Genomic DNA, 25,381 nt, shown 5'->3' on the forward strand with positions numbered 1-25,381 from the left:
GATTATTTTGAGGATTGGGGTCACAGAGGGTAGTTTTATACTTTCTACCTGTGGGAATTTATTGAGGCTTTCTTTGTAGTTGGTATAAAATCAGTTTTTATAAGTGGTCCACTGATGTTTGGAAAGAAAGTGAACTCTCTGTTAAGTGTAAAGTTAGATATGTTTTTTAGATATATTTCTTAATTAAAGCTTAGTCATTACACTATTCCAAATTATCTAATTTGTATGTATTTCTGGTGTACTGGGCTTCCAAGGGCTGATAGGAGAATTTTAAAGTCATTAACCATGGCACATTAAATTGCTCTGTTTTCCAGTTCAAGAAAGGCTCATAATTTCCTTTATTTTATCAATATCTAAACATGCCCCCTCCTGTTTCTTCTGTGTGCTTCCTGCCTTGGATTCTACTTTGTTTGAAAGTAGCATTCCTGCCCTTTGTTTTTTCTTTCCATTTATTTAGCAAACATCGTCTATCCTTTCATTTTTAACCTTTCTGTGTTATTTAAAGTTAACTTATTAAAAAAAAATTTACTGAGGTGAAATTCACAAACATAAAATTAACCATTTAAAAATGAACAATTCAGCAGCATTTAGTACATTGTCAATGTTACATAGCCACCAGCTCAGTCAAGTTTCAAAACATACCCTCACTCTATAGTAAAACCTCTTATCCTTAAGCATTTCTTTCTATGCTCCCTCCTCAGAACCCCTGGCAACCACTTATCTATGTTCTATCTCTATGGAAGGTAATTTATTTATTGGTTTTGTTTTCTTTTAATTTTAAGAGAGGGGGGACCTGGAGCTTTATTCTCTTTATTTTTTTTTAAATAATATTGAAGTATAGTTGATTTGCAATGTTGTATTAGTTTCAGGAGTATAGCAAAGTGAGTCAGGTATATATGCGAGCTTCGTGCTCAGTTGCTTCAGTCGTGTCTGACTCTGTGAAACCCTATGGATTGTAGCTCGCCAAGCTCTTCTGTCCATGGGATTCTCCAGGCAAGAATACTGGAGTGGGTTGCCATGCCCTCCTCCTGTGGATCTTCCTGACCCAGGGATTGAACCCAAGTCATGTCTCCTGAATTGGCAGGTGGGTTCTTACCACTAGTACCACCTTGGCAGCCCAGCTGTATGTATGTATATATATTTCAGATTCTTTTCCCTTATAGGTTGAGTACGGCTCCCTGTGCTATACAGTAGGTCCTTCTTGGTTGTCTATTTTTATATATACTAATGTGCATATGTTAATCTCAAACTCCTAATTTATCCCTCTTCCCCACCCTCCCACTTTCCCCTAAGGTAATTTATTTTTAACTGTCTTATTTATAACAGATTCCTTCCCTGGCCCTAGTGGTCTGCCCTTTTAGAGTAATAATGCATCTTTTTAGGTCTTTGCAATAATGGCCAGGAGCCAGGTGGTTGGACTTTGGAAGGTCGGGGTACTGGCTCACCAGTGAAGCAAAGGCAGTGGGCCGCACAGTTGCCATATGGTGCCTGAGAGATGTAGTAACTTGTAGTTCAAAAGAGCGTGCCCTCCATTGTGCCATTTCCTGGTGTCTGTGTGCTCAGGACACAGGGGCAGTGCGGGGGGGAAGGGAAGGGAGCAACAGGTGATGCATAAAAGGTCTGCCTGTGCTTCAGTCTTGTCACCAGCCATCTTCTGCCCCCTCAGCATTATCAGTATCCCCGGGGCAGTTCAGCTGGATCTTTACCTCCCACGTAAGCAGCATCGAGCATTTGTAAAATTCTGAAGCATATGTTGGTGTAATCCCTTAGCCCTCTTACGTGATCTCCAGGTTTATGCAAATTATCCATTATCCCTTCCTTTGCCACATTTATGGGCAGCTGCTGACTTTTTTGTAGGAACACAAGTAATTAATGGCTAACAAGAAATTTAAGGAAGAGTGAATATGAACCAAAAGCAGAATAAAAACTTGTACACCTCAATTAGACCTTACATTTTGTCTACATGTTTTTATTTCTCTTATATTAAACCTGGTTCCTAAAAGGAGCTGGAGATATAGCTGAGAGAATGTATTCACATACCCAGGAGTTTAGCAATATAAGGAACCCTGTCATTTAACCAACAGACCATGAGATCATGCAGGAAGTTCTGACTGGGGATCCACAGAAAGAATGGCTGCAGAATGGAGGTGCCATCAATAGTGAAAGTAACTGGCATTAAGACAGAGATGACTTACTATCAAATCCTTGGGGGTGCTATTCCTTTCTTTAGTCCCGTTTGTCGAGGAGTCTTGGAGAATGAAGTTGCGGTTAAATGTTTTAATGGTGGCTGTTGAAGACGCCTCAATTTTTTCAGCTAAAAGGAAACACAGGAATGAGTATCATGTGGAAGCTGGACTGATGGTTAAGGAAGAAGGAGCAGCTGTCCATTCTACCCAGATTTTTGCTCTAGACTTGGCATCTCATTCTGGGTCCCTAGGTCTGACTGTGGGAACGTTTTGTCCTGTTTATTTATTTTGACTAGTGACTAGTGAAGTCACTCAGTTGTGTCTGACTCTTTGCGACCCCATGGACTGTAGCCTACCAGGCTCCTCTGTCCATGGGATTTTCCAGGCAAGAGTACTGGAGTGGGTTGCCATTTCCTTCTCCAGGGGATCTTCCCAACATAGGGACCAAACCCAGGTCTCCCGCATCGTAAGCAGACGCTTTTACCCTCTGAGCCACCAGGGGAGTCCTTATTTATTTTGAGGTAGATCAGATAAACCAAGGCATCATTCATTGGTGGCTTTCTGGCAAAAAGGTAGCTTGGAGATAATCCAATACAGTCTACTAACTCTTATTTGCAATTCTGAAATATAAAAGGCTCAAAAAAAAAAAAAAAAAGGCAAATCTTTATGACTTTGGAGTCAAAACTGCCTAATGGCAAAACCTGACGTAAGCTGACAAGTGGCCGTTTCAGGTCCTTGTCCCGCCCACAGAGCATGAGCATTTTCACACTTGGCTACAGGGTACTGATGTGTTTATCAGACGCTACACCAGACACCACAGGGAGGGGGCTGTCAGGAAGCACACAGCACACAGGCCGCATTGCCTTTCTAATGTCCAAATGATTCTGAAACACATACAGACCCAAGGCTTTCAAAATAAGAGCTCATGGATCTGCAGTATATTTTCATTGTTTAGGGCTCCGTGGAATATAAAGTAGGCATTCAGTAAATGTTTGTTGAACAGTGAAGGGTAGACCCAGGACTCAAACATGTATCCACTGACTTTCTACTCTTTTACTTTGTAGGTCTAAATTTTTAGTTTGGCATCCTCACTCTGTGGCTTCTGAATCCAGGGAGATGGTTGAAAATGACCAGTAGATACGGGCGATGGGACTGGCATTACTGGAATCCCTCTAAGTCGGGCCCTGAGTTAGATGCTTTCGGCGTGTGCTCACATCTCCCTGACAGTCACCATCCCAGTCCACTCTGACAGCATCCTGCTGCAGGCACCACCACTCTCTCTTAGCCCATGAGTGATGGGGCGGGTCAGAAGTACCAGGGAGTTAATGTCCCTGCCCAAAATAACCTTCAAGCAAAGATGAGAGTTGAAAAACCTCATCTTCCTAATTCTTTGAGCAGGAAAGTGTGAGATACGGTTAATACTGTCTCCCAGAAGTCCCCATCAGGGTTTAGCATCATTTGCACAAAGAAGCAAACTATTAATACTGATCAAAGTACACTGTATTGGCTTAACTTCCTTCCCTGAATCATTTCTCTCTTCCCATATCCGTGTTTCTTGGGAGTTACCTCCCATATCACATCCTTGTCCCAGGGTCTGCCTCTTGGAGGAATCCAAAGCAAGACAGACTCTCCACAAGGGTAATTCTGGATGAGAACACCTCATTAGATCTGGTCCTCAAACTCAGATCTCTGAGTTACTCTAAGTGAATGAGTCAGGCTTGATTCTTGGGTGGCTCTGTGGTCTGATGTAAGCGTACCTTTCACCGGTGGAGCAGGCAGTTTCCTCCTCTGATGCCTCGACGTGTCTATGGTTTGTACCTACAAACAGAACACAGGCATCAGCACTCCTTCGTGAAGCCACAGGTGTTTTATCTTCTGCGTTTTCCAGGTCATGCGGTATTCCAGCAGATGGAGGGAGGGACAAACTCACCTGGTTCCTTTGCTTCTGGTTTCGTTTTCTGGTGAGGCGCCCACAGGGTGCTATGTTCAACCCTGCATTGGTCAGGGCTGAAATCCGGCTCTCAATATCAGAAATCTTAATGCAAGAGAAAGACAGAATCAGTAGGCACAAAGTCCAGGAGGAGAGAATCTTTATTAAAAGTGTTATGAACCTATAGAAAACAAATTTGCTTTGATATATGCTCATTCATTCATTCATTCAACTTCCACCAGGCATGTCTCTACCTGGTACTGTAGTGAAGAAAATAAACCACGGATCCCTCTTTGTAAACTCAATTTTCCAGTTGTTAGCTCTAGAGCATGTCACCCCTGTCAGAGGTCCCTGAGGGATAAATGGAAGCCTGGGGCATGATGGGAACCCTGGCCCAGGGCCACTGGGCTCAGCATAGGGGTGGGGGTGGGGTCCAGGAAGGCTTCCCTGGGAGGCAACACGCTGTGAGTTTTGAAAGGCAATTAGGAGCTGGAGATCCACCTTCCTTCTTCCATGACTCCGAGAATCCAAAATCACAGCTCCAGGTCTTAGATGGGAGGCCCAGCAGCACCTGATTCAAGTCCGTTTCCTCTATGAAGAGGCCAAGTGGCTTTGAGAAACTCCCTCCAGCCTCTGGGCATTGGTTTCCTTCACTATAACATCGGAAGGTGAGAAGGAGCTCAGATTTCTTTTCCAACAATGTCTTAAGGTAGATACGGAGAACAACAGTCCACTCAGTGCTAGGAAAGAATCCCCGTTGGTCCATGTCCCCAGGGGTGAAGAAGACATGGTCCCTGCTCTTAGAAAAGGGCATCACTGTGTGCCATCACCATGCTGAGTGCTTTAAATAAATGAACTCATTCATGCTTCGGTCATAATCCTGTGACGCAGGCACCGTCCTCTTGGTTTTACAGACGAGGAAACTGTGGCTCAGAGGGATGAGTGATGCACCCAACATCTCACAGCAGAGCTCAGAATTAATGCCAGTGCCCATGCCCGCACCATGCTGCTGCATCCTCAGAGGCCTCTTGCCAAGACCTGGCATGGGGGACACTGGAGGAGGCAGGAGGAAGCTGGCAGAGCTGAGTGAGGGGGCTATGACGCAGCCTGGGTGTGCTGGGGCATCAGACGGGAGACCTGAAAGCAGGCCCAGCCCAACGTGTGTGCCCTCCACCCCGACGTCTTCACTGCCTTCCCTGTGTCAGCTGCTCAGTCGTGTCCGACTCTCTGTGACCCCATGGACTGTACCCGGCCAGGCTCCTCTGTCCATAGAATTCTCCAGGCAAGGGTACTGGAGTGATAGCTAGCACATGGAAGCAGCCTAGAGGTCCATCGGCAGACGAATGGGTAAGGAAGCCGTGGTACCTATACACAATGGAGTATTACTCAGCCATAAAAAAGAATGCATTTGAGTCAGTTCTAATGAGGTAGATGAAACTGGAGCCTATTATACAGAGTGAAGTAAGTCAGAAAGAAAAACACCAATGCAGTGTATTAATGCATATACATGGAATTTAGAAAAACGGTAATGATGATCCTATATGCAAGGCAGCAAAAGAGACACAGATGTAAAGAACAGACTTTTGGACTCTGGGAGAAGGCGAGGGTGGGATGATTTGAGAGAACAGCATTGAAACATGTATATTACCATATGTGAAATAGATGACCAGTGCAAGTTCGATGCATGAAGCAGGGCACTCAAAGCCAGTGCTCTGGGACAACCCTGAGGGAGGGGGTGAGGAGGAAGGTGAGAGGGGGATTCAGGATGGGGGACACATGTGCACCATGGCTGATTCATGTCGATGTATGGCAAAAACCACCACAATATTGTAAAGTAATGGTCCTCCAATTAAAATAAATAAAGAAAGAAAAAAAAGAATACTGGAGTAGGTTGCCATTTCTTTCTCCAGGGGACCTTCCTAACCCAGGGATTGAACCTGGGTCTCTTGCATTGCAAGCAGATTCTACCATCTGAGCCACTTGGAAAGCCCATTGCCTCCCCTGTCCCTAAGCTATTTTGTGCTGCGCAAGACGAATTCTAATTCCGCTGTCATTTACTGAGGGCTTCTTTGGATGAAGCCCATGGAGAGAGCTGCTCTAGGAGATGCAGAGAGAAGGTCTGAAAGGGCAGCAGATATGGGAGATGCTTCCCCTATCCCGCAGTCTTGCTCAGAGAAGGAGGAGGAAGCAGGTAAAGGCCAGGATGTGGCAGCTGGTCAAAGAACACTAGTGAGCTGCCCAGCAGCCAGTCCCCAGCAGGGGCCACTGTGCAGCCCTCGTCCCTCCCTGCCCGCCAGAGGCCTGTCTATTCTGATTCCTCAAATTTCACACTGAGGAGGGCATTCCCTTGGTTTAGAGACAAACAGATTGCTGATAAACTGTTGTCAGTCATTAGCAACTTGTGTGAGTGAGACGCCCACACTCTCTCCTGGAAGCAATTTTGATGGATGGATTTGCTCAGAGGGCTCTGCTCAGAGGGCTCATCCCCTTGAAGACAGCAAGTTGCTGATCTGATTTGCTGACTGCCAGGCTCTGGAATAAGAAGGGTTAATTTTTCCTGCTTTAGTCCACGGGCAAAGGATGAAGAAAGAGCAAAGATTGCTGAGGGTTGGTTTTGCCTGCATTTTATCTATCTGTCTATCTGCCTATCTATCATTTTTCTGTCTAATTGTGTTCCATTAATTCCTAAGACCAAATACCCAGGGACCCTTACCCTCGCTCTTAATAGAAGGGGATGACCAGTTCAGTTCTGAGTTTTCTGGGAGCCAAAGCAAAAAGATCAGTGTAGGACTCTGTGTTCACAGATAAAGACCAAGTATTTAGGAGAACAGCTTTTCCTGATATTAAGAGTTAAGAGAGACATTTCCCAGGAATGCTCACAGAGGTGACCCTGCAGGACACAGTGGCCAGCTGTTCTTAGCACGCTGCCCCGTGGATGGTCCTGCACTCTCCTTGAGCACCCGGCAAGCCTGTCCCAAAGGTAAACTCCAAAGTGAAGGCGTCCCCGGAATCTGACCTAAGCTAAGAACATAATTCAGCACATCTACCCTCCAGGCGGGCTTCCCTGGTGGCTCAGAGGTTAAAGTGTCTGCCTGTAATGCGGGAGTCCTGGGTTCGATCCCTGGGTTGGGAAGATCCCCTGGAGAAGGAAATGGCAACCCACTCCAGTATTCTTGCCTCCAGGCAAGCCCCATGGACAGAGGAGCCTGGTGGGCTACAGTCCATGGGGTTGCAAAGAGTTGGACACAACTGAGCTACTAATAGCAACCCACTCCAGTATTCTTGCCTGGAAAATCCCATGGACGGAGGAGCCTGGTGGGCTGCAGTCCATGGGGTTGCTAAGAGTCAGACATGACTCAGCGACTTCACTTTTCACTTTCATGCATTGGAGAAGGAAATGGCAACCCACTCCAGTGTTCTAGCCTGGAGAATCCCAGGGACGGGGGAGCCTGGTGGGCTGCCGTCTATGGGGTCGCACAGAGTCGGACACGACTGAAGCGACAGCAGCAGCAGCAGAGCTACTAAACGACAACAACAAGGCACATGCAAACACAAGGAAAATAGATATTTTGGATGCCAGGATTTTCTTCCATAAAACATGGCTGCAGTAATTTAAGCCTAGAAAAATTTGGAATCACAAATAACTGATTATCCAATAAAACCCTCCCAGTCATCCATAAACAATATTACTTCCTGCCAAGCCATTTGAGAAATATTTGCTGCAAACTACACCCCCAGAAAACAAATGATTTGATTCTATTTTATATCACACTGACTATGAATTGATTAAATGTTGAGGGGCATTTGTGGGAAATGATTTTTATTTGAGGAGAGTTGCTCTTCAGCCATTCTTGCTGGTAATAAACAGTCAACAGGGTCATATGTGATGAGCCCATTCCCAGGCCATTCCTAGCACAGAACTGGTGCCCTCCCATTCTTAAGAATGCTTAACGGTATCAGCAGTTGTTGTGATTTTTGACTCTTTAAAATAGAAATATTTATTTAAAAATAATTATCAAAAAAAAAATAATTATCACCCAAGACTGTCATCTTCTCTGTCCAGAGATGGTTTCTACTGATGTCCATTCTCCAAACGAGGCAAGTTTTGAGATGCAGGGTCTACAGAAATATCAGTGAACCAGGGATCTACACTGAGCTTATGCTGCAGAGACCAGCATTTTTCGTGGGTCCCTGAATATGCATATGTCCACAGACCCCAGTCTGAGAATCAGTTACTTAGTCCACAGTCAATTCTGATCCAGAATCAGAGGCTAAGAGGCTATCCATGAAAACTGCAAACAAGCATCTTCAGAAAGTTACAGAAAATATAGTAGTTAGTTCTAAAACAGCCACATTGAAAATCATGCAAAATACTGGTCTAAGAATTCTACACTTCATTTTTCATTCATTTATTCCTCTCAATGTTATTGGGCCCCAAACCCATGTCTGGTGTTATGTTAGGCACTGGACTTACGGTGTTAAGCTAGACAGCTAGAGTCCTGTTCTCAAGAAACTTTCAGTCTATCATGGGGAACACTGGCATTAAATAGGTAATCAACAGCGTGCTAAAGGTTAGGGAAGCTGGTCTTGGGGTGGGGTGGGAGCCTCTATAGCAAGGGTCAGAGAATTTGTCAAAGGAAGATGGCATAGGTTTGGAAGACGTATATTATCAAGGCTATAATTCGGGGAGAGGAGGGCTGCACTTTGAAAAGGAGGATTTGGTGGCATCCTGGGAGGACCATGTCCACGAAGTCTGCTGGAGACGGCAGGAACGGACAGATACAAAGGCTTAGAGACGACTCTCGTGGGAGATGAGGTACCCCCTCTTTTTGCCTCCACCTGGGCATAGGGGAGAGCTCTTACCTGGATCTCGGCGTGGTGGACCTGGGCTGCTGCCGTGGCCACTTGGTCCTCCAGATCTGCCAGCTCGGTCTCATCCGTGCCGCTGTGGATGCACCGGGCGGCATCCTCTAGCTCGCTCAGCTGGCCCTCAAGTCCGTACACAGTGCCTGCAGCCAGGTACACCTGCAGAGGAGGCATGGCCTTTGAGCTCAGGCCTGTGGGCCCGGGGCTGGTGGGGCCCTTTCAGGGGATGCTACAATTCAGGGGAGTGAGAAAGAGTTAGACTCAACATTGGGAAAAAGAGACAGGGAATCCCCCATTTATAAACATTCTTTACACGTAAGTGGTAACATAAGGTCTTCCCACCCCCTCACTGTCAGACACACCTCCTTTTCCCCCAGCCTTTCCTGGAAGAAAAAATAGTTTGCAAATTCTAAAAATATGATAAAATAGTATAAAAATACATGAGATAAGCTACATAAACTGTGAATTTGTCCAGCAACTATAACAACCATAGTATCAGGACAGAAGAAACAAGGAGGAAAACTCATGATGCAGTTTTTCCAATAAAATTTTTGGTTGGCATTTAGTAACTGGGAAAAATTCAGAGAACACGAAAGAGGTGAAATTAATTTAAAACAATTACAAATTCTGAGTGAATTATCTCTGAACAGGTATGTTAGCTTGCTTGAATCAGATTAAGGGAATGAAAAGGAACCTGATATTTGTAATACTTTATTTCTGAGAAAATAGTATGATGTGGAGAAGCATGTGAAATCTGTTTAATGTAAGACAGCTGGTAAAGAATCTGCCTGCAATGCCGGAGACCTGGGTTTGATCTCTGGGTTGGGAAGATCCCCTGGAGAAGGGAAAGGCTGCCCACTCCAGTATTCTGGCCTGAAGAATTCCATGGATTGTATAGTCCATGAGGTCACAAAGAGTCGAACATGACTGAGTGATTTCCACTTTCACTTTGACTGAAAACTAAAGAGAAAATAAGATAGAAGTAATTTGAGGGAAAATTAAAGGAAAAATTACTTTGGCTTATGAGTTTATACTGTGATTCTCATAAAAGCGGGCAAACAAGGAGATTCCTGGTGGTCCAGCGCTTAGGACTCCAAGCTTCCGCTGCAGGGGGCACGGGGTTGATTCTGGCCGAGGGATCTAAGATCCTGAATCCTGCATACCATGTGGCAAAGCCAAAAAACAAAAACATGGGCAAACAGAAAGTAAATCGTTGAAATAATTCAGGCCGAGGGATGCCGGACAGGGTGAATGAAACAAATGCCCCTTCAGCCTAATTAACAATGTAATGAAACAATGGACAACACAGGAACCAGATGTATCTAGAGAAGTAATTAATTAAAGAGAGATTCATGAGGTTTAACACGTAATCACAATCATTTTGAGTTGATCTGAACGATGCGCACCGCCCCTTCTTTAACTGTTCTTTTAACTTGAGGTAAAAATACAACAGAGTTAGGCAGTCCAAGAGCCGTGCACACAGATCACTTGTGCCGAGTGATGCTGAGTGTGGACGAGGAGGGCGAAGACCCCTGAGATACTCCAACTCGGTCAGTTCCTTGGCATGCTTCATACATCTGTGTGAAAACTGGCAATTTGACAAAGCTTTTCAGTGTGGAACAAAAGCAGGCGCAGGTGTGATGAAAGCAAATTTGACCGTGTATTACCAGACAGGACTAGCTGGGCTGTGGGAGCTTCCAGCGGCGACCGCCATGTCTGGCGTCACGCCGGGTGATTCATCGCTCACGCCGGGGTCATACATCGCATGTCTGCTGGCCATCGCCCTATTGCAGTTTGCCCTTAGTGTTATATTTCCTTATCACAGGCGAGTATTAGAGAACTTCTGTTTCTAAAGATCTTCACAGTTTAATACAGCCATATGTTCTTCATCTTCAAAATAAGAAAAACTTTTTTTTTGTCCGATGAAGAAAATGATGAATATTTCAAAGCTATTTGAGGGGAGAAAAAGCTGTGAGGTTGAAAAATTTATCTTCAGAAAGGGAGAAAAATTGCAGACAGAGAAAGAGGAAAGAAGAGTAGGAGAAGAGGAAGAGGAGGAGGAGGGAGGGGGAGAGGGGAGAAAAGATTAGAGAGATGGCCATGACAGTTTGAGTTTGGGTATTATATTTTTGGTAGCCACACCCAAAATGGTGAATTTATTTTGATATGATCATTTAAAACATAAACTGAGAGCTTTACACAATGAACCAAAATTTGTAATTATGATTTAAATAAAATGAATAATTTAAGTGTATCAGTGGTTAAACATGACATAAGGTCTCATAACCTTGATATTTCCAGAAATATGGAAAACTAAATGTCGTCATACCCTATGGCCATATCAACTCAATAGCATCTTGTTCTCTCGCCAGCATAGTCATCCACCAACATTCCTTATTTTCTCTGCCAAGACAAAGCAGTATGAAATCGCTCCAAGTCCTCAGCAAGGCCAGAATGTTCATCTTTTACTCTGTGTTCCCTGAAAGCATGCTTTCCCGGCACTAGCGGGGCGGGGAGGTTCAGAGGTTTGGCACTGACACCCATTCCACAGGAACTTACAAGCACCCAAAGGATTAGAGGAGGGTGATGATGGTCATGATAGGTATTTATTGAGCCAGAGGGCTGGTGCCAGATTTCATGCCTTTAGCCACCCTGCCCTAGACGGTGTGCTCAGTCGTGTCCAGCTCTTTGGGACCCCATGAACTGGAACCCACCAGGCTCCTCTGTCCCTGGGATTTCCCAGGCAAGGATACTGGAGTGGGTTGCCATTTCCTCCTCTAGGGGATCTTCCCAACCCAGGGATCGATCCCCCGTTTCCCACATCTCCTGCATTGCAGGTGGATTCTTTACTGCTGTACCACCGGGGAAGCCCAATCTATGATTACCATGACACTTAATCTCAATTGGAATGTTATGACGATTTATAGTTCAAACTTCGGCATAAAGGTACTAGAGTCACTGTGGTTACAGATGGACGTGATACTGGCTCTGTGGCCAGGCTGAAATAACAAAAATTAACATGCTATATAATGAAAATGTTATTCTAGTCTTAAAAATAACCCATTTGAAAACTGTCAACTTGGTATTGCTTGCTTAATTACAGTGCACTTTTGGCAAGAAATATGGTTACCACATCTGAGCAATCTACGTCCCCTCCAAACTCTAGTTACTGATGCCTGTGACCCCACTGCTTGGCTCCTGGTTCAACAAGCCTTTCTTAAACTGTTCAATGAATGAGAATAAGTGTTTCATTAAGGAAGGACATTATGGTCAAAGCCCCTAGGATACAGAATATTAAACAGATTTCTTATTGTAGAACTTCTCAGAGTCTTTAATGTGCTAACATGTATCTCAATTTTCCTAGAAAGAGTTTATGGGTTTCTCAAGCCTGTTTGATCTTAGAGCATCTCGTTGGACTTGGCTTCCATGAAATACATGTCAAGGGACTAAGGTTAGACAGCAGCAGATAGGATTTCTTTTCTTGTCTCTGACAGCAAAGAGCTATGATCACTTCCAGAAGTTCTACCTCACCTGTGCTGTGGGGGCTGTTCAAAGGCTTTGAGAAGGAAGGTCAACCTCCTCTGCCTGGTCTTAGATTGTGGGTCAGAGGTGGGTGCCCCCGTGGCTGTCCCACTGTGCCTGCTACCACTAACTGCATACTACAGAGTACTTGGCATCGCCGAAAGTTTTAGGGCAGAAGTAAAAAACTAAGGTCATGGCACCCAGTCCCATCACTTCATGGCAAATAGATGGGGAAACAATGGAAACAATGACAGACTATTTTCTTGGGCTCCAAAATCACTGCAGATGGTGACTGCAGCCATGAAATTAAAAGATGGGTGCTCCTTGGAAGAAAAGCTATGGCCAACCTAGACAGCATATTAAAAAGCAGAGACATTACTTTGTCAACAAAGGTCCATCTCGTCAAGGCTATGGTTTTTCCAGTAGTCATGTATGGATGTGAGAGTTGGACCATAAAGAAAGCTGAGCACCAAAGAATTGATGCTTTTGAACTGTGGTGTTGGAGAAGACTCTTGAGAGTCCTTTGGACAGCCGGGAGATCAAGCCAGTCAATCCTAAAGGAAATCAACCCTGAATGCTGAATAGTCACTAGAAGGACTGAGGCTGAAGCTGAAGCTCCAATACTTTGGCCATCTGATGCAAAGAACTGACTTCATTGGGAAAGACCCTGATTCTGGGAAAGATTGAAGGCAGGAGGAGAAGGGACAACAGAAGATGAGATGGTTGGATGGCATCACCGACTCAATGGACATGAGTTTGAGCAAGCTCCGGGAGTTGCTGATGGACAAGGAAGTCTGGCATGCTGCAGTCCATGGGGTCACAAAGAATCCGACATGACTGAGTGACTGAACTGAACTGAAAAGGATGTTGAGACTGTTCCTCCACTGGCTCTGTGGCTGGGAATTATGGGGTACCCCTGATGGTCTCTTTCAGAAGATCTTTAGATGGGGGTGTAATGGTGAGGGAGCCCACTCATGCTGCCCCCTCACAACCCTGCATAATCCCACAAGGTGGCCATGGTGGGTTCCCCCATTCACACTACAGGTTTCAGAATGGTTAAGCTGGTTATTCTCTGTTGATCCCTAGATCCATTTTCCATTCTTCTCTGCTCTGTTCTGTTCTCTGCGAAGCTGACCGATACAAACTTTACCATCAAGGATCCCTTGCTGGCAGGGATGGGTTTCGCCAATGAGAAGATCAAAGGCAGGAGGAGAAAGAAGTTGGAGCCTCCCCCCATCCCCTTTCCTTCCTGGATTACATGGCAGCAGCTCCCACTAGGGGATGCTCTTCCAGGCTCCAGCTCTCCCTGGGCTATAATGGCCTGGGGGTGGTGGCTACTTCCTCCTCCTCCTACTCTCTGGGCACTGCAGCATCCCTTAACCTTGCCCAGACCTGAGCCAATACTCTTTTCCCGAAACTCTCCTCTCCCAGCCAGACCCCTACAGGTACAGTAGGACCCTGTGCTTCAGAGGTCCCTAGGCATTTAATCCGAGAAACTGAGTCTCCACTGTGTGTGTGCAGGGAAGGCTGAGGTTCCTCCCACCTTTAGGTGAGACAGAGCTGACTTTACAACCAGGCAGCAGGTCAGAAGTGTCAAAGTTAAGAGACAAAGGAGATTCTCAAATCCCCTGTTTGTTGTTGTTCAGTCGTGTCCAGCTCTTTGCAACTTCACAGACTGAAGCACGCCAGGCTCCCCTGTCTTTCACCACCTCCTGGAGTTTGCTCAGATTCATGTCCATTGAGTTGGTGATGCCAGCTAACCATCTCATCCTTTGCCACCCCGTCTCCTTTTGTCTTCAATCTTTCCCAGCATCAGGGTCTTTTCCAATGAACCCGTGCCCCCCTTTCCCCAATTAAGTGGATTAACAAGGCAGTTCATGAAACAGATTTGACATGTGGATGTGACATATTTCATTTTATGTAGCTCTGAAATCTTCCTAAGTCTACATAAAGGTGGACATTCTCTTGCAAATCTTCTCTTTTATCTGAGTCTTGGTCTGCAGAAGCCAGTGTTCAGAAAGCAGACTAAGTGTTGCCATTTCTATTTCTGCTTGTCCCTGGGCTCCTTGGCACAAAGGAGAAAGGCAGCAGAGGAATGAGAGCAGGAGCGCTCTTTAGAACACAGACAGACACAAGCCCTGGTTTAATTAAATCAGCTGCACCCAGAGGCCAGTTTAAGAATCAGCTCTGCCCTTCTCCTGCTGCTCAACTGAATTCCATCCTGGAAACAGCAGAGCAAGCAACCTGCCCACGGCTCTGTGATCTGGGGAACTGAAGAGATAAAGAAAAAAATCATCCCTTCCATGACTCAAAGACCCACAGAATTCAAAGGAACACAGATGTAATAATCTCTTTAGAGGTGAAATTTGAAAAGCTGGACGGGGTAGGGAAGAAGGTGGAAGTAGGCAGTTAACTCTTTGTGAACAAGAGAGGCATTTTAGAGGGTCCGTACAGGGAGCAGGGAGCTGTAACTTCCAGCCTTCCACTGTTGGCCTTTCTGACATCCTGAATCAGTGGCTAAGAGGATGAATTTCGGACTCAAAGTGTTAATGCACCCACGAAAAGAAACATGATGTACAATAAAAGGATCTTACATATGAAAACTCTGCCAAGGCCATTGTATTTTTCAATACACTCCTTAGAGAAAAAGAAAAAGGCATGCTGTCTTTGCTTTCAATGTGCCATGGGGACTGGCCGTTGTTGTTTAAATCTGGATTATTTCATGCATTGTAAGTTTTTTGACACCATACTTTGTAAAAAGAAAATTCATCCCTTCCTGGTTAACCACATCTTTAATCTTTTCAACTCTGTGTGTGCAGGATTAGGGCTACTTGAGGACTAACAGCACCTGAAAGTTACAGGCATGTTTAAAGAACAGAGACCTGCACGTTAGGAGTAAAACAGTGTTTTTAAAAAATGTACCATATTCATCTGATGTAATCATGTATTGGGCTTCCCAGGTGGTGCTAGTGGTAGAGACCATGGGAGAGGCCCATGCAGGAAACATAAGGGCCTCAGGTTTGGTCCCTGGGTTGGGAAGATCCCCTGGAGAAGGGCTTGGCAACCCACTCCAGTATTCTTGCCTGGAGAATCCCATGGATAGAGGAGCCTGGCAGACTACAGTCCATAGGGCGCCAAGAGTTGGACATGATTGAAGTGACTGAGCACACACGCACGCATGCAACCATGCATCAGATAAACATCTCTGGGGCACCTCCTCTGTGTCAGGCTCAGGACCAAGGGCGAGGGCTATCGATAGGAAAGGCAGCAGGTCCGGTTCTGTGGGAATTTATATATCTGGTTTCCAACGTGGGCATGACCGTGCCATAGTCTTCTCTCATGCCCCCGCTAAGATTTGACAATGTCTGGAGACACTTTCGACTGTCAAATCTGGGAGGGTGCAGCTTCCAGCATTGAATGGGCAGAGACCATTGGATGCCGCCAAACATCCTGTCCTACAAAGTACAGGACAGGCCCCACAACAAAGGATTATCTGATGCAGAGTGTCATTGGTGCTGATCTAATGGGAGATATATGAGTGAACCGAAAGCGACATGAAGTGAGGCAGACACACGTGTGGGTTTTATGGGAATCCAAAGGGAGAGAGTCTTCCACTTTTCAAGCAAAACTAATCTGTTTGTTTGTTTTTTTTTAACTTTGAGTCATTTAGATTTGTTGTTTCAACTTCCGGCAAAAAAAAAAAAAATCTTTCTAATAACATTTCCTGGTTTCTGAGAATGCCATTCATTAGAGCATCTCCAAATTAGGGTTGATTCTGCTGGAGGAAAGATAGAATCACCTGACTGGCTCTGCTAGTGGGACTATGCCAACTGTGATGGTAATGATGACCTGAGTGGTCACGTCCAGATTTCTCTGTGTCATCCCTGGCTGCGATGCGTTGTTGGAAAATTCTCACTGAATCTTCAGTGAGGTCTTAAAAGTGACTGTACATATCTGTATGTAAGAATCTATTTCTTTCTTTCCTCACTAGTTGGAAGGACAGAAAAATCCATTACAAGCAGACCTATCTGTGAAGCACGGCAGACCAGTTGCAGTAACCTACCACTCCAGTACTCTTGCCTGGAAAATCCCATGGACAGAGGAGCCTGGTAGGCTGCAGTCCATGGGGTCGCAAAGAGTCGGACATGACTGAGCAACTTCACTTTCACTTTTCACTTTCATGCATTGGAGAAGGAAATGGCAACCCACTCCAGTGTTCTTGCCTGGAGAATCCCAGGGACGGGGGAGCCTGGTGGGCTGCCGTCTATGGGGTCGCACAGAGTCAGACACGACTGAAGCGACTTAGCAGCAGCAGCAGCAGCAAGCTCTGTTGGCAACCACTCTTACTCTCTGTAGTGGCACTGGCAACATTCCACATGGATCCCCACGGATCCCTTATATAATTTCTGCTCACTGCCCTCCCCACTCCCAAGCTGGGGTGTGCTTTTGGTTCTAATAACCCAAACCTCTGCAGAAGACTACCTTTGAGCTACTGTAGACACTTTGAAAGTGAAAGTGTTTGTCACTCAGTCGTGTCCTACTCTTTGGGACCCTTTGGACCGTAGCCCGCCAGGCTCCGCTGTCCATGGGATTCTCCAGGCAAGAGTACTGGAGTGGGTTGCCATGCCCTCCTCCAGGGGATCTTCCTTACTCAGGGATTGAACCTGGGTCTCCCGCATTGCAGGAAGATTCTTCACTGTCCGAGTCACCAGGGAAGCAGACACTTTGCCTGCATGCAGAGAGACTGAGGTGCCTGCTGGCTGTAGGAAGGGCTGGTTTCTTTGCCTCCGGTCAGGACAACTCTGAGATGCAACTCACACTCCCGGGAGTTGCCTGCAGCTTTGGGCTTACTCTCTAAGGTCATAGCTTTGCTTGACTTCTTCCCTCTCCCTAATCCCTTATAAATAAGTCTTCCCTGGGAGCACTTCCCTAATAAATCAGTTGCATAGGAATCCTCATCTTGGAGTCTGCTTCTGGGGAACCCAGTCTAAGACCCTTCTGAGAATATACATGCTACGGCAGTGGTGTGTTTGTGTCCTCGGCCTCTGTGATGAGTTACATCATCAGCTCCTCCTTCACGTATGTGTGCCCTAAGCAGAGCACATCCACATTGTCTTACATTTTCCTCCAGGGAAGTCAGCTGCTCATCCAGTCTCGCTTGGTCTGTCCCAAGAGGAAATGTCCCCTTCTCTCTATCAGGAGGGACAGGCGGGAACTCCCAGGGCCCTGCAGACTCAGCGATCAACTCCTCCGTGGCGTTGATGACTTTCAGGACTTCTGTGGAGATGTTGCAGAGAGAAACAGCAGAATACTTCTGTTTGGTCCAATAACAGAAGGGGACAGAAGACAAGAACAACATTAACAATGACATGGAAATTCTACATCATCATGGTGCTCATCATGAGACTGATTCTGTCATAACACACACAAACATCAATGTGCTGAAGGAATGAGAATCTCTAAAATATCTATCCAGTCTGAGGGGACTGAGAGGAGGCCTGATGAACTACTGTGGCTCACAGCGAATTATTTCAGATTCTTAGGGAGAGAGGAAGAGGAGCCCAGGGGGAAGTTACTAGGTCCTTTGCCCACTGCTGATAGTTTCATATTCATCACCTCGTTTTCTGGATAATATTCTTTCCTCAGCAGACCTGCAGTCACAGACTCTGTCAAACTACATTCATGATGTGGTCCAATGGGTCGCTTTCTGGACGGTGAGTGAGGAGGCCTGGGCTCTAGATCTGGCTGTAATTTCACCCAGACATGGGACCTTGGTCAGGCTACTTCCCATTTCTGGAACTCAGTTTTGTCATCTGTTCATTGAGAGGATCGGAAAGAGTTTCTCTGCAGCCACTTGGTAGCCACTGTGTTGTTAGCTCACTCACATCCATCCTCAAGCCCATTCCTCCTTGCCTTCCTTCACCACTGAGGCTGAACAAGAAATACACTCCATTTCCCAGCCTCCCCTGGAGCCAGGGGCAGTCATGTGACATGGTTCTGCCCAGTGAGCCTGCAGGGAAAGCCCACTGGGGTTTCTAGCAAAGCTTTTGTTTTCCTAATCAGATGAACAGATGCAGATGCTCTCCTGCTCCTGCCTTGATCATAGGTGTGCAGTTAGGAGGTCAACATGAGTGAGGATGATATGAAAATGCTGAGTCAGGTGGATCAAAAAGACTGAAAGAGCCTGGCCCACATAGACCCTGGATCAGCTGTACTGCTGCGACTCTCCCTGCCTCTGAAAATGCATGAGAAAAAGAATTCCCTGCCTGTTGGAACCCTTGTGGGCCAGATTTTCCATTATTTATGGTTGAACACATTTCTGACCGACACAATTCACTTCCAGTTTTTGTATTCGTGACTCAAAGTTATAATCAGTCCAGATCTGGGCCAAGGTCTTTGATGGAGTGGACGTGCTTCAGCCACAAAGAATCATCTGCATCTTTGAGTTCATCTGAACATTTAGCACCAAGAAATAAGAAGGAGATCAATGTTGCTTGGCAGTAATGGTATCCATCTATAATCAATTTTACTTAGCCCATCACAGGGTTTGCAAACTGGAAATTCAAACACTGCCCATTTGCAGGAAAGCCTGGAATTTTAATGCCTTTGGTACCTCTCAAGGTATCTATCTGATTCATATCAGATCACATCAGTTGCTCAGTCGTGTCCGACTCTTTGCAACCCCATGAATCACAGCACGCCAGGCCTCCCTGTCCATCACCAACTCCCGGAGTTCACTGAGACTCACGTCCATCGAGTCAGTGATGCCATCCGGCCATCTCATCCTCTGTCGTCCCCTTCTCCTCCTGCCCACAATCCCTCCCAGCATCAGAGTCTTTTCCAATGAGTCAACTCTTTGCATGAGGTGGCCAAAATACTGGAGTTTCAGCTTTAGCATCAGTCCTTCCAAAGAAATCCCAGGGCTGGTCTCCTTCAGAATGGACAGGCTGGATCTCCTTGCAGTCCAAGGGACTCTCAAGAGTCTTCTCCAACACCACAGTTCAAAAGCATCAATTCTTCAGTGCTCAGCCTTCTTCACAGTCCAACTTTCACATTCATACATGACCACAGGAAAAACCATAGCCTTGACTAGACGAACCTTTGTTGGCAAAGTAATGTCTCTGCTTTTGAATATGCTATCTAGGTTGGTCATAACTTTCCTTCCAAGGAGTAAGCGTCTTTTAATTTCATGGCTGCAGTCACCATCTGTAGTGATTTTGGAGCCCAGAAAAATAAAGTCTGACACTGTTTCCACTGTTTCCCCATCTATTTCCCATGAAGTGATGGGACCGGATGCCATGATCTTCGTTTTCTGAATGTTGAGCTTTAAGCCAACTTTTTCACTCTCCACTTTCACGTTCATCAAGAGGCTTTTGAGTTCCTCTTCACTTTCTGCCATAAGGGTGGTGTCATCTGCATATCTGAGGTTATTGATATTTCTCCCAGCAATCTTGATTCCAGCTTGTGTTTCTTCCAGTCCAGCGTTTCTCATAATGTACTCTGCATATAAGTTAAATAAACAGGGTGACAATATACAGCCTTGACGAACTCCTTTTCCTATTTGGAACCAATCTGTTGTTCCATGTCCAGTTCTAACTGTTGCTTCCTGACCTGCACACAAATTTATCAAGAGTTTTGCCAAGAAAATGCACTGGTCATAACAAACACCCTCTTCCAACAACACAAGAGAAGACTCTATACATGGACATCACCAGATGGTCAACACCGAAATCAGATTGATTATATTCCTTGCAGCCAAAGATGGAGAAGCTCTATACAGTCAACAAAAACAAGACCAGGAGCTGACTGTGGCTCAGACCATGAACTCCTTATTGCCAAATTCAGACTGAAATTGAATAAATTAAGGAAAACCACTAGACCATTCAGGTATGACCAAATCAAATCCCTTATGATTATACAGTGGAAGTGAGAAATAGATTTAAGGGACTAGATCTGATAGATAGAATGCCTGATGAACTATGGAATGAGGTTCGTGACATTGTACAGGAGACAGGGATCAAGACCATCCCCATGGAAAAGAAATGCAAAAAAGCAAAATGGCTGTCTGGGGAGGCCTTACAAATAGCTGTGAAAAGAAGAGAAGCAAAAAGCAAAGGAGAAAAGGAAAGATATAAACATCTGAATGCAGAGTTCCAAAGAATAGCAAGAAGAGATAAGAAAGCCTTCCTCAGCAATCAATGGAAAGAAATAGTGGAAAACAACAGAATGGGAAAGACTAGGGATCTCTTCAAGAAAATCAGAGATACCAAAGGAACATTTCATGCAAAGATGGGCTCGATAAAGGACAGAAATGGTATGGACCTAACAGAAGCAGAAGATATTAAGAAGAGATGGCAAGAATACACAGAAGAACTGTACAAAAAAGATCTTCACGACCCAGATAATCACGATGGTGTGCTCACTGACCTAGAGCCAGACATCCTGGAATGTGAAGTCAAGTGGGCCTTAGAAAGCATCACTATGAACAAAGCTAGTGGAGGTGATGGAATTTCAGTTGAGCTATTCCAAATCCTGAAAGATGATGCTGTGAAAGTGCTGCACTCAATATGCCAGCAAATTTGGAAAACTCAGCAGTGGCCACAGGACTGGAAAAGGTCAGTTTTCATTCCAATCCCAAAGAAAGGCAATGCCAAAGAATGCTCAAACTACCGCACAATTGCACTCATCTCTCACACGCTAGTAAAGTAATGCTCAAAATTCTCCAAGCCAGGCTTCAGCAATATGTGAACCGTGAACTTCCTGATGTTCAAGCTGGTTTTAGAAAAGGCAGAGGAAGCAGAGACAAAATTGCCAACATCCACTGGATCATGGAAAAAGCAAGAGAGTTCCGGAAAAACATCTATTTCTGCTTTATTGACTATGTCAAAGCCTTTGAGTGGATCACAATAAACTGGAAAATTCTGAAAGAGATGGGAATACCAGACCACCTGATCTGCCTCTTGAGAAATCTGATTCATATAATCTAATATATATAACCAAATATTCATGATAGCTCTGGGTTGATCTTGCAAAGCTTCTTTGTCCAAGTAAATTCTACTACAGGTTTTATCTCACTAAAGGAGGTTTTCAGTGGCCCTGCAACTTCACTAGGAAATCAAAGTGTCTAAGTGACAAGTCTGGCTGAGTTCACAGTCTAGAAGCTGGCTCTGGGCTCTGGCACGTGGTCTCATACTAGAGTCTCACCCTGGCATCTATCAGTCATCCTAGGGTTAAGGCACATGTGCTCAGAGGGCCGCTCTCCAGTCAGTCTGTTCTATAATAGCTGCTTGACTCATCCAAGAGTTATGCTTCTTTTGGTTCAAGGGACTTCATCACATACCAAAAAACCAGTCGGAGTTATCAGAAAAATGAGAGGGAGGGAAGGCAATGCATATCTGCCAGACGAAGGGTAGTGGAGACCAAGCCAACCTTTCACCTTAGGAAAAACATGCAGAGGCTGTACTCTATTATCCAGAATCCTGTAACTCAATGTTTTAGAGATGACCTGGACTCAAAATGTTTTGGCATGAAGTAACCACCATTGTTTGCTGAAGTCCATTTTAGAAAAGGCAACACTGTACATATGAAAACACACTTGTTACCCTTCTCTTAATAGATAAGGTTTGCATTTACAAAGTTTGCCCTTTATTTGGTAGAAGAGGTGCCTCTGTACATCTTTTGAGAAGAAAGATGGTAACTAAGGGATTCAGAAAAAAAGGTTAGATGGTAGCATGACAGAAGGGCAAGTATGAACATTAACACACACCTCCCATTGGTCCAGGGTCATTAAAGGGCCAAGCACCTAAATGGGAAGGACATAAGAGGTGCTTAAACAGAAAGAGTTATCTGCATCTTGACGCCCACAGAATACACAATATCAAAGTGATGAGCTGGACATCAGTGTTGCTTGGTAGGCATTTTTACTTTCCATCCATAAATAGCCTTGTTTATTCAATCATAGGAGTTGCCAGCTGGAAGCCAAATAGTGCCTAGAGGCATGTGGGTTTTTTTTTTTTCCCCTGACAAGAATGCTTTCTGTGAGATAAGCACCTCCCAGTTCTCTGCAGTCCCTGCCACTAATTCGTCTACATCTTTTATTGGGGGTTGGTGATGTGCTGACTCTACCCCAGGTGCTGGGAAGAAGCAGTGAACAGTGGGTAAAGTCCCTGCTCTCATGGTGTGCCTTCAGCTCCACCCAGGTAACTTGACATGGTGACATACTTTCCTGACCCCCTGAAAGTATTTGCATTTGTCATTAACTGAGAGTGAGCAGTCACTGGCAGCTGGTCTGTGGAGAGCACCAGAGTTTCGCTCACCAGGTCTGTGGTCCCATTCAGAAGGCAACCAGCCTCCAGCTGGGGAAGGGACTGAAAGAAAAAAACTACATGGAAACTGGACAAGATCACTCTGGTTGGTTGGTGTCCCAGTTCAGCTCTCTACTGGGAAACACAAACTGGAACCCATGGGCACTTGGAGGGAATTTATCCCATCTCTAGGAAATCGGATGTTTGCCTGTTCTACAGGAGTGTTCCTGACTTGCTTGGACGTGAGCACAGGAGTGGACAGGGCAACTACTGGGAGTGCAGATAAGTGGGATTTAATTAGCTGTGTGATAGGAGCAGGGCGCCCAACCTCCCCATTCCTTAGTTAACTCACTAGCCCAAGAAGAGATTAGATTTGTCACAAGGCTCACACTGTCTTGTTATGTAAATGTCCTGTTCCCTGCCCAGTCTAGATTTAAAAGTCGAAAAGCACCGTCTACAATTGTGTGAAATAAAGCTATATTTAGCGCCGGACAGGGTTTTGTTCAGATGAAAAAGCTGGTGAGGATTCAGAGGTGCTGGCAGGGAGCCCTGTATGGGGGAGAAACGAAAATCTAAAGCAGCCTTCCTGCTTTATTGCTTACAGCCCCAGAGACACGAGCTGAATGGCACAAACAAAGCATGATCCCAGAGCCAGAGAGGGCTTTCTACAATGGCAGCTGACATTACTCCGCACTTTCATTGTAAGATGGATCAAATGTGACAGGTCCATGGTATCAGATAAGGGAGAGGTGAAAGTGTGGAGAAAATCAGCTGACAGAACAGGGGCCACTGCAGAACAGGAAGGCTGGATGCAAAGACACTCATGGCCAAGGGCCCCACAGATGACAGAATGAAAACGGCCAGTGCGTGGAAGTAGTAACCAAATTCAACCTTCTAGCAATCAAAGAAACACAAACAACAAATTTACTAAGTGCCAGGTAGATGCACAATTCCTTTTCAAAATGCTCAGGGTAGCAGATACTGCTTTTCCAGGGTGGAACAGGGGCTTTCAGGTGTTGACCTGGAAGATATGTATTTCTTGTGATGCACCGACACACCCCAGTCTCTTGACCACATGTGGTCACCACTGAGAGCCTGGCTGTCCACCTCTAGGGTCTGGTTTGTGTCACAGCCCTTTGTGGGACACTGAATCCATAATATCAACTTCACAATCACCGAACTGTAACAAATAGAAGCATGCTTGGGGTACAGAAGGTGATGAAAAACCTCTCCTGTTTCCTCCATCACTCACCAGTGAGGCAATGAAACAAGTGTCCATCTCAACAAAGACGCAGCTTCCTGCTTGACCGTAACCAACAACAGGACCAGTTCAGACCTTTAAGGAGGTGATGTACCACTCTGAGGCGGGAGCCTGACCCAATGGCCATGTCAGTGGACTGGAGGAAGAAGACCATGTCAGGACTCAGTCATAAATCCCACCTGGATCTTTTCTCTTCTCTCTGAGGACCACAGTGCAGAGCAGACTCTGCCTTTACTTTTTGTCTCACTACCCACAAACTTATTTTTGCCTTTCCATACTGTTCATGGGGTCCTCAAGGCAAGAATATAGAAGTAGTTTGCCATTCCGCTTCTCCAGTGGACTATCTTTTGTCAGAGAAGACTCTTGGAGTCCGAGGGGAGCAAACCACTCAATCCTAAAGGAAATCAACCCTGAATATTCACTGGAAGGACTGATGCTGAAGCTCATGCCCTTTTTCTTCCTATAAAAACATGTTTTTAGGAACAAATTCTCCCTCCTTTTACTCTTCCTTATAAACTGTTTTCCAAAGACTCGCAGTATGTAAAGTGTCACCAGGCGGAGATTCTGAGTCTTTAGAATTCAAAAGAAGAAAATATCTCCATCCTAAACACTAGATATCCCTGCTTATTTGCAACCCTTGCAAATTCTCCTAAGAATATTCCAGTGTCATCATTCATCTCAAAGCTTTGTGTTGGACAAAGAACTACAAACTCATTCCAAGCTGGAATAAGCATGCATGCTCCTTGCCAGAGTGGCTCAAGCTTGTGAACATGTGGGCAGGCTCCTTAGGTGCCTGGCTTAATAGGAAGAGAATAGGGTGGAATGTCAGAGGGCTGATCCCAGGACCAGCTCCACCCTTGGGTGTATGCGTGCACATGTGTCTGCCAGTCTCAGCTGCGCCAAATCAGATCCAGTGTCTGGCTGTGTGGTGAACTGGGATTGTGACAAAGACCCGGGCCATCTATTCATGTGACCTGACATAAGCCTTGACATAACAGCTTAATACAATGTGGGGAAAAAAAGCTTTGAGGATTAAATGATATGTTCAGATTTCTGGGGCAGAAGAGGGAATTTCCTAGTTCCACCTCAGGGATGGTTCCGACACCTATAATAGGCCCTAAACATGTAGAAGTTGAAGGGGCATTGATATTAGGGTTTTTGTGAGATTTCAGTTCAGTTCAGTTCAGTTGCTCAGTCATGTCCGACTCTTTGCAACCCCATGAATTGTAGCACGCCAGGCCTCCCTGTCCATCACCAACTCCCGGAGTTCACTCAAACTCATGTCCATCGAGTCGGTGATGCCATCCAGCCA

General features: G+C 45.4%; 1 protein-coding gene across 4 annotated transcripts in view; it reads right to left on the minus strand.

Annotated features, from left to right (window-relative positions):
- MYRIP (myosin VIIA and Rab interacting protein) overlaps window positions 1–25,381 on the minus strand; it is a 227,076-nt gene that overhangs the window by 2,972 nt on the left and 198,723 nt on the right. For 3 of the 4 annotated variants that reach the window (XM_027522735.1, XM_027522738.1, XM_027522736.1), the window contains 5 exons: window positions 17,624–17,818; window positions 8,980–9,141; window positions 4,117–4,221; window positions 3,944–4,004; window positions 2,196–2,314 (listed from right to left, as the gene is read on the minus strand). In XM_027522735.1, the coding sequence (XP_027378536.1) occupies window positions 2,196–2,314; window positions 3,944–4,004; window positions 4,117–4,221; window positions 8,980–9,141; window positions 17,624–17,818 (642 nt within the window). The remainder of the gene's footprint in view (window positions 1–2,195; window positions 2,315–3,943; window positions 4,005–4,116; window positions 4,222–8,979; window positions 9,142–17,623; window positions 17,819–25,381) is intronic. The other variant, XM_027522739.1, reaches the window with a different exon arrangement.

This window comes from Bos indicus x Bos taurus, chromosome 22, assembly GCF_003369695.1.
Source record: "Bos indicus x Bos taurus breed Angus x Brahman F1 hybrid chromosome 22, Bos_hybrid_MaternalHap_v2.0, whole genome shotgun sequence".
Lineage (NCBI taxonomy): Eukaryota > Metazoa > Chordata > Mammalia > Artiodactyla > Bovidae > Bos > Bos indicus x Bos taurus.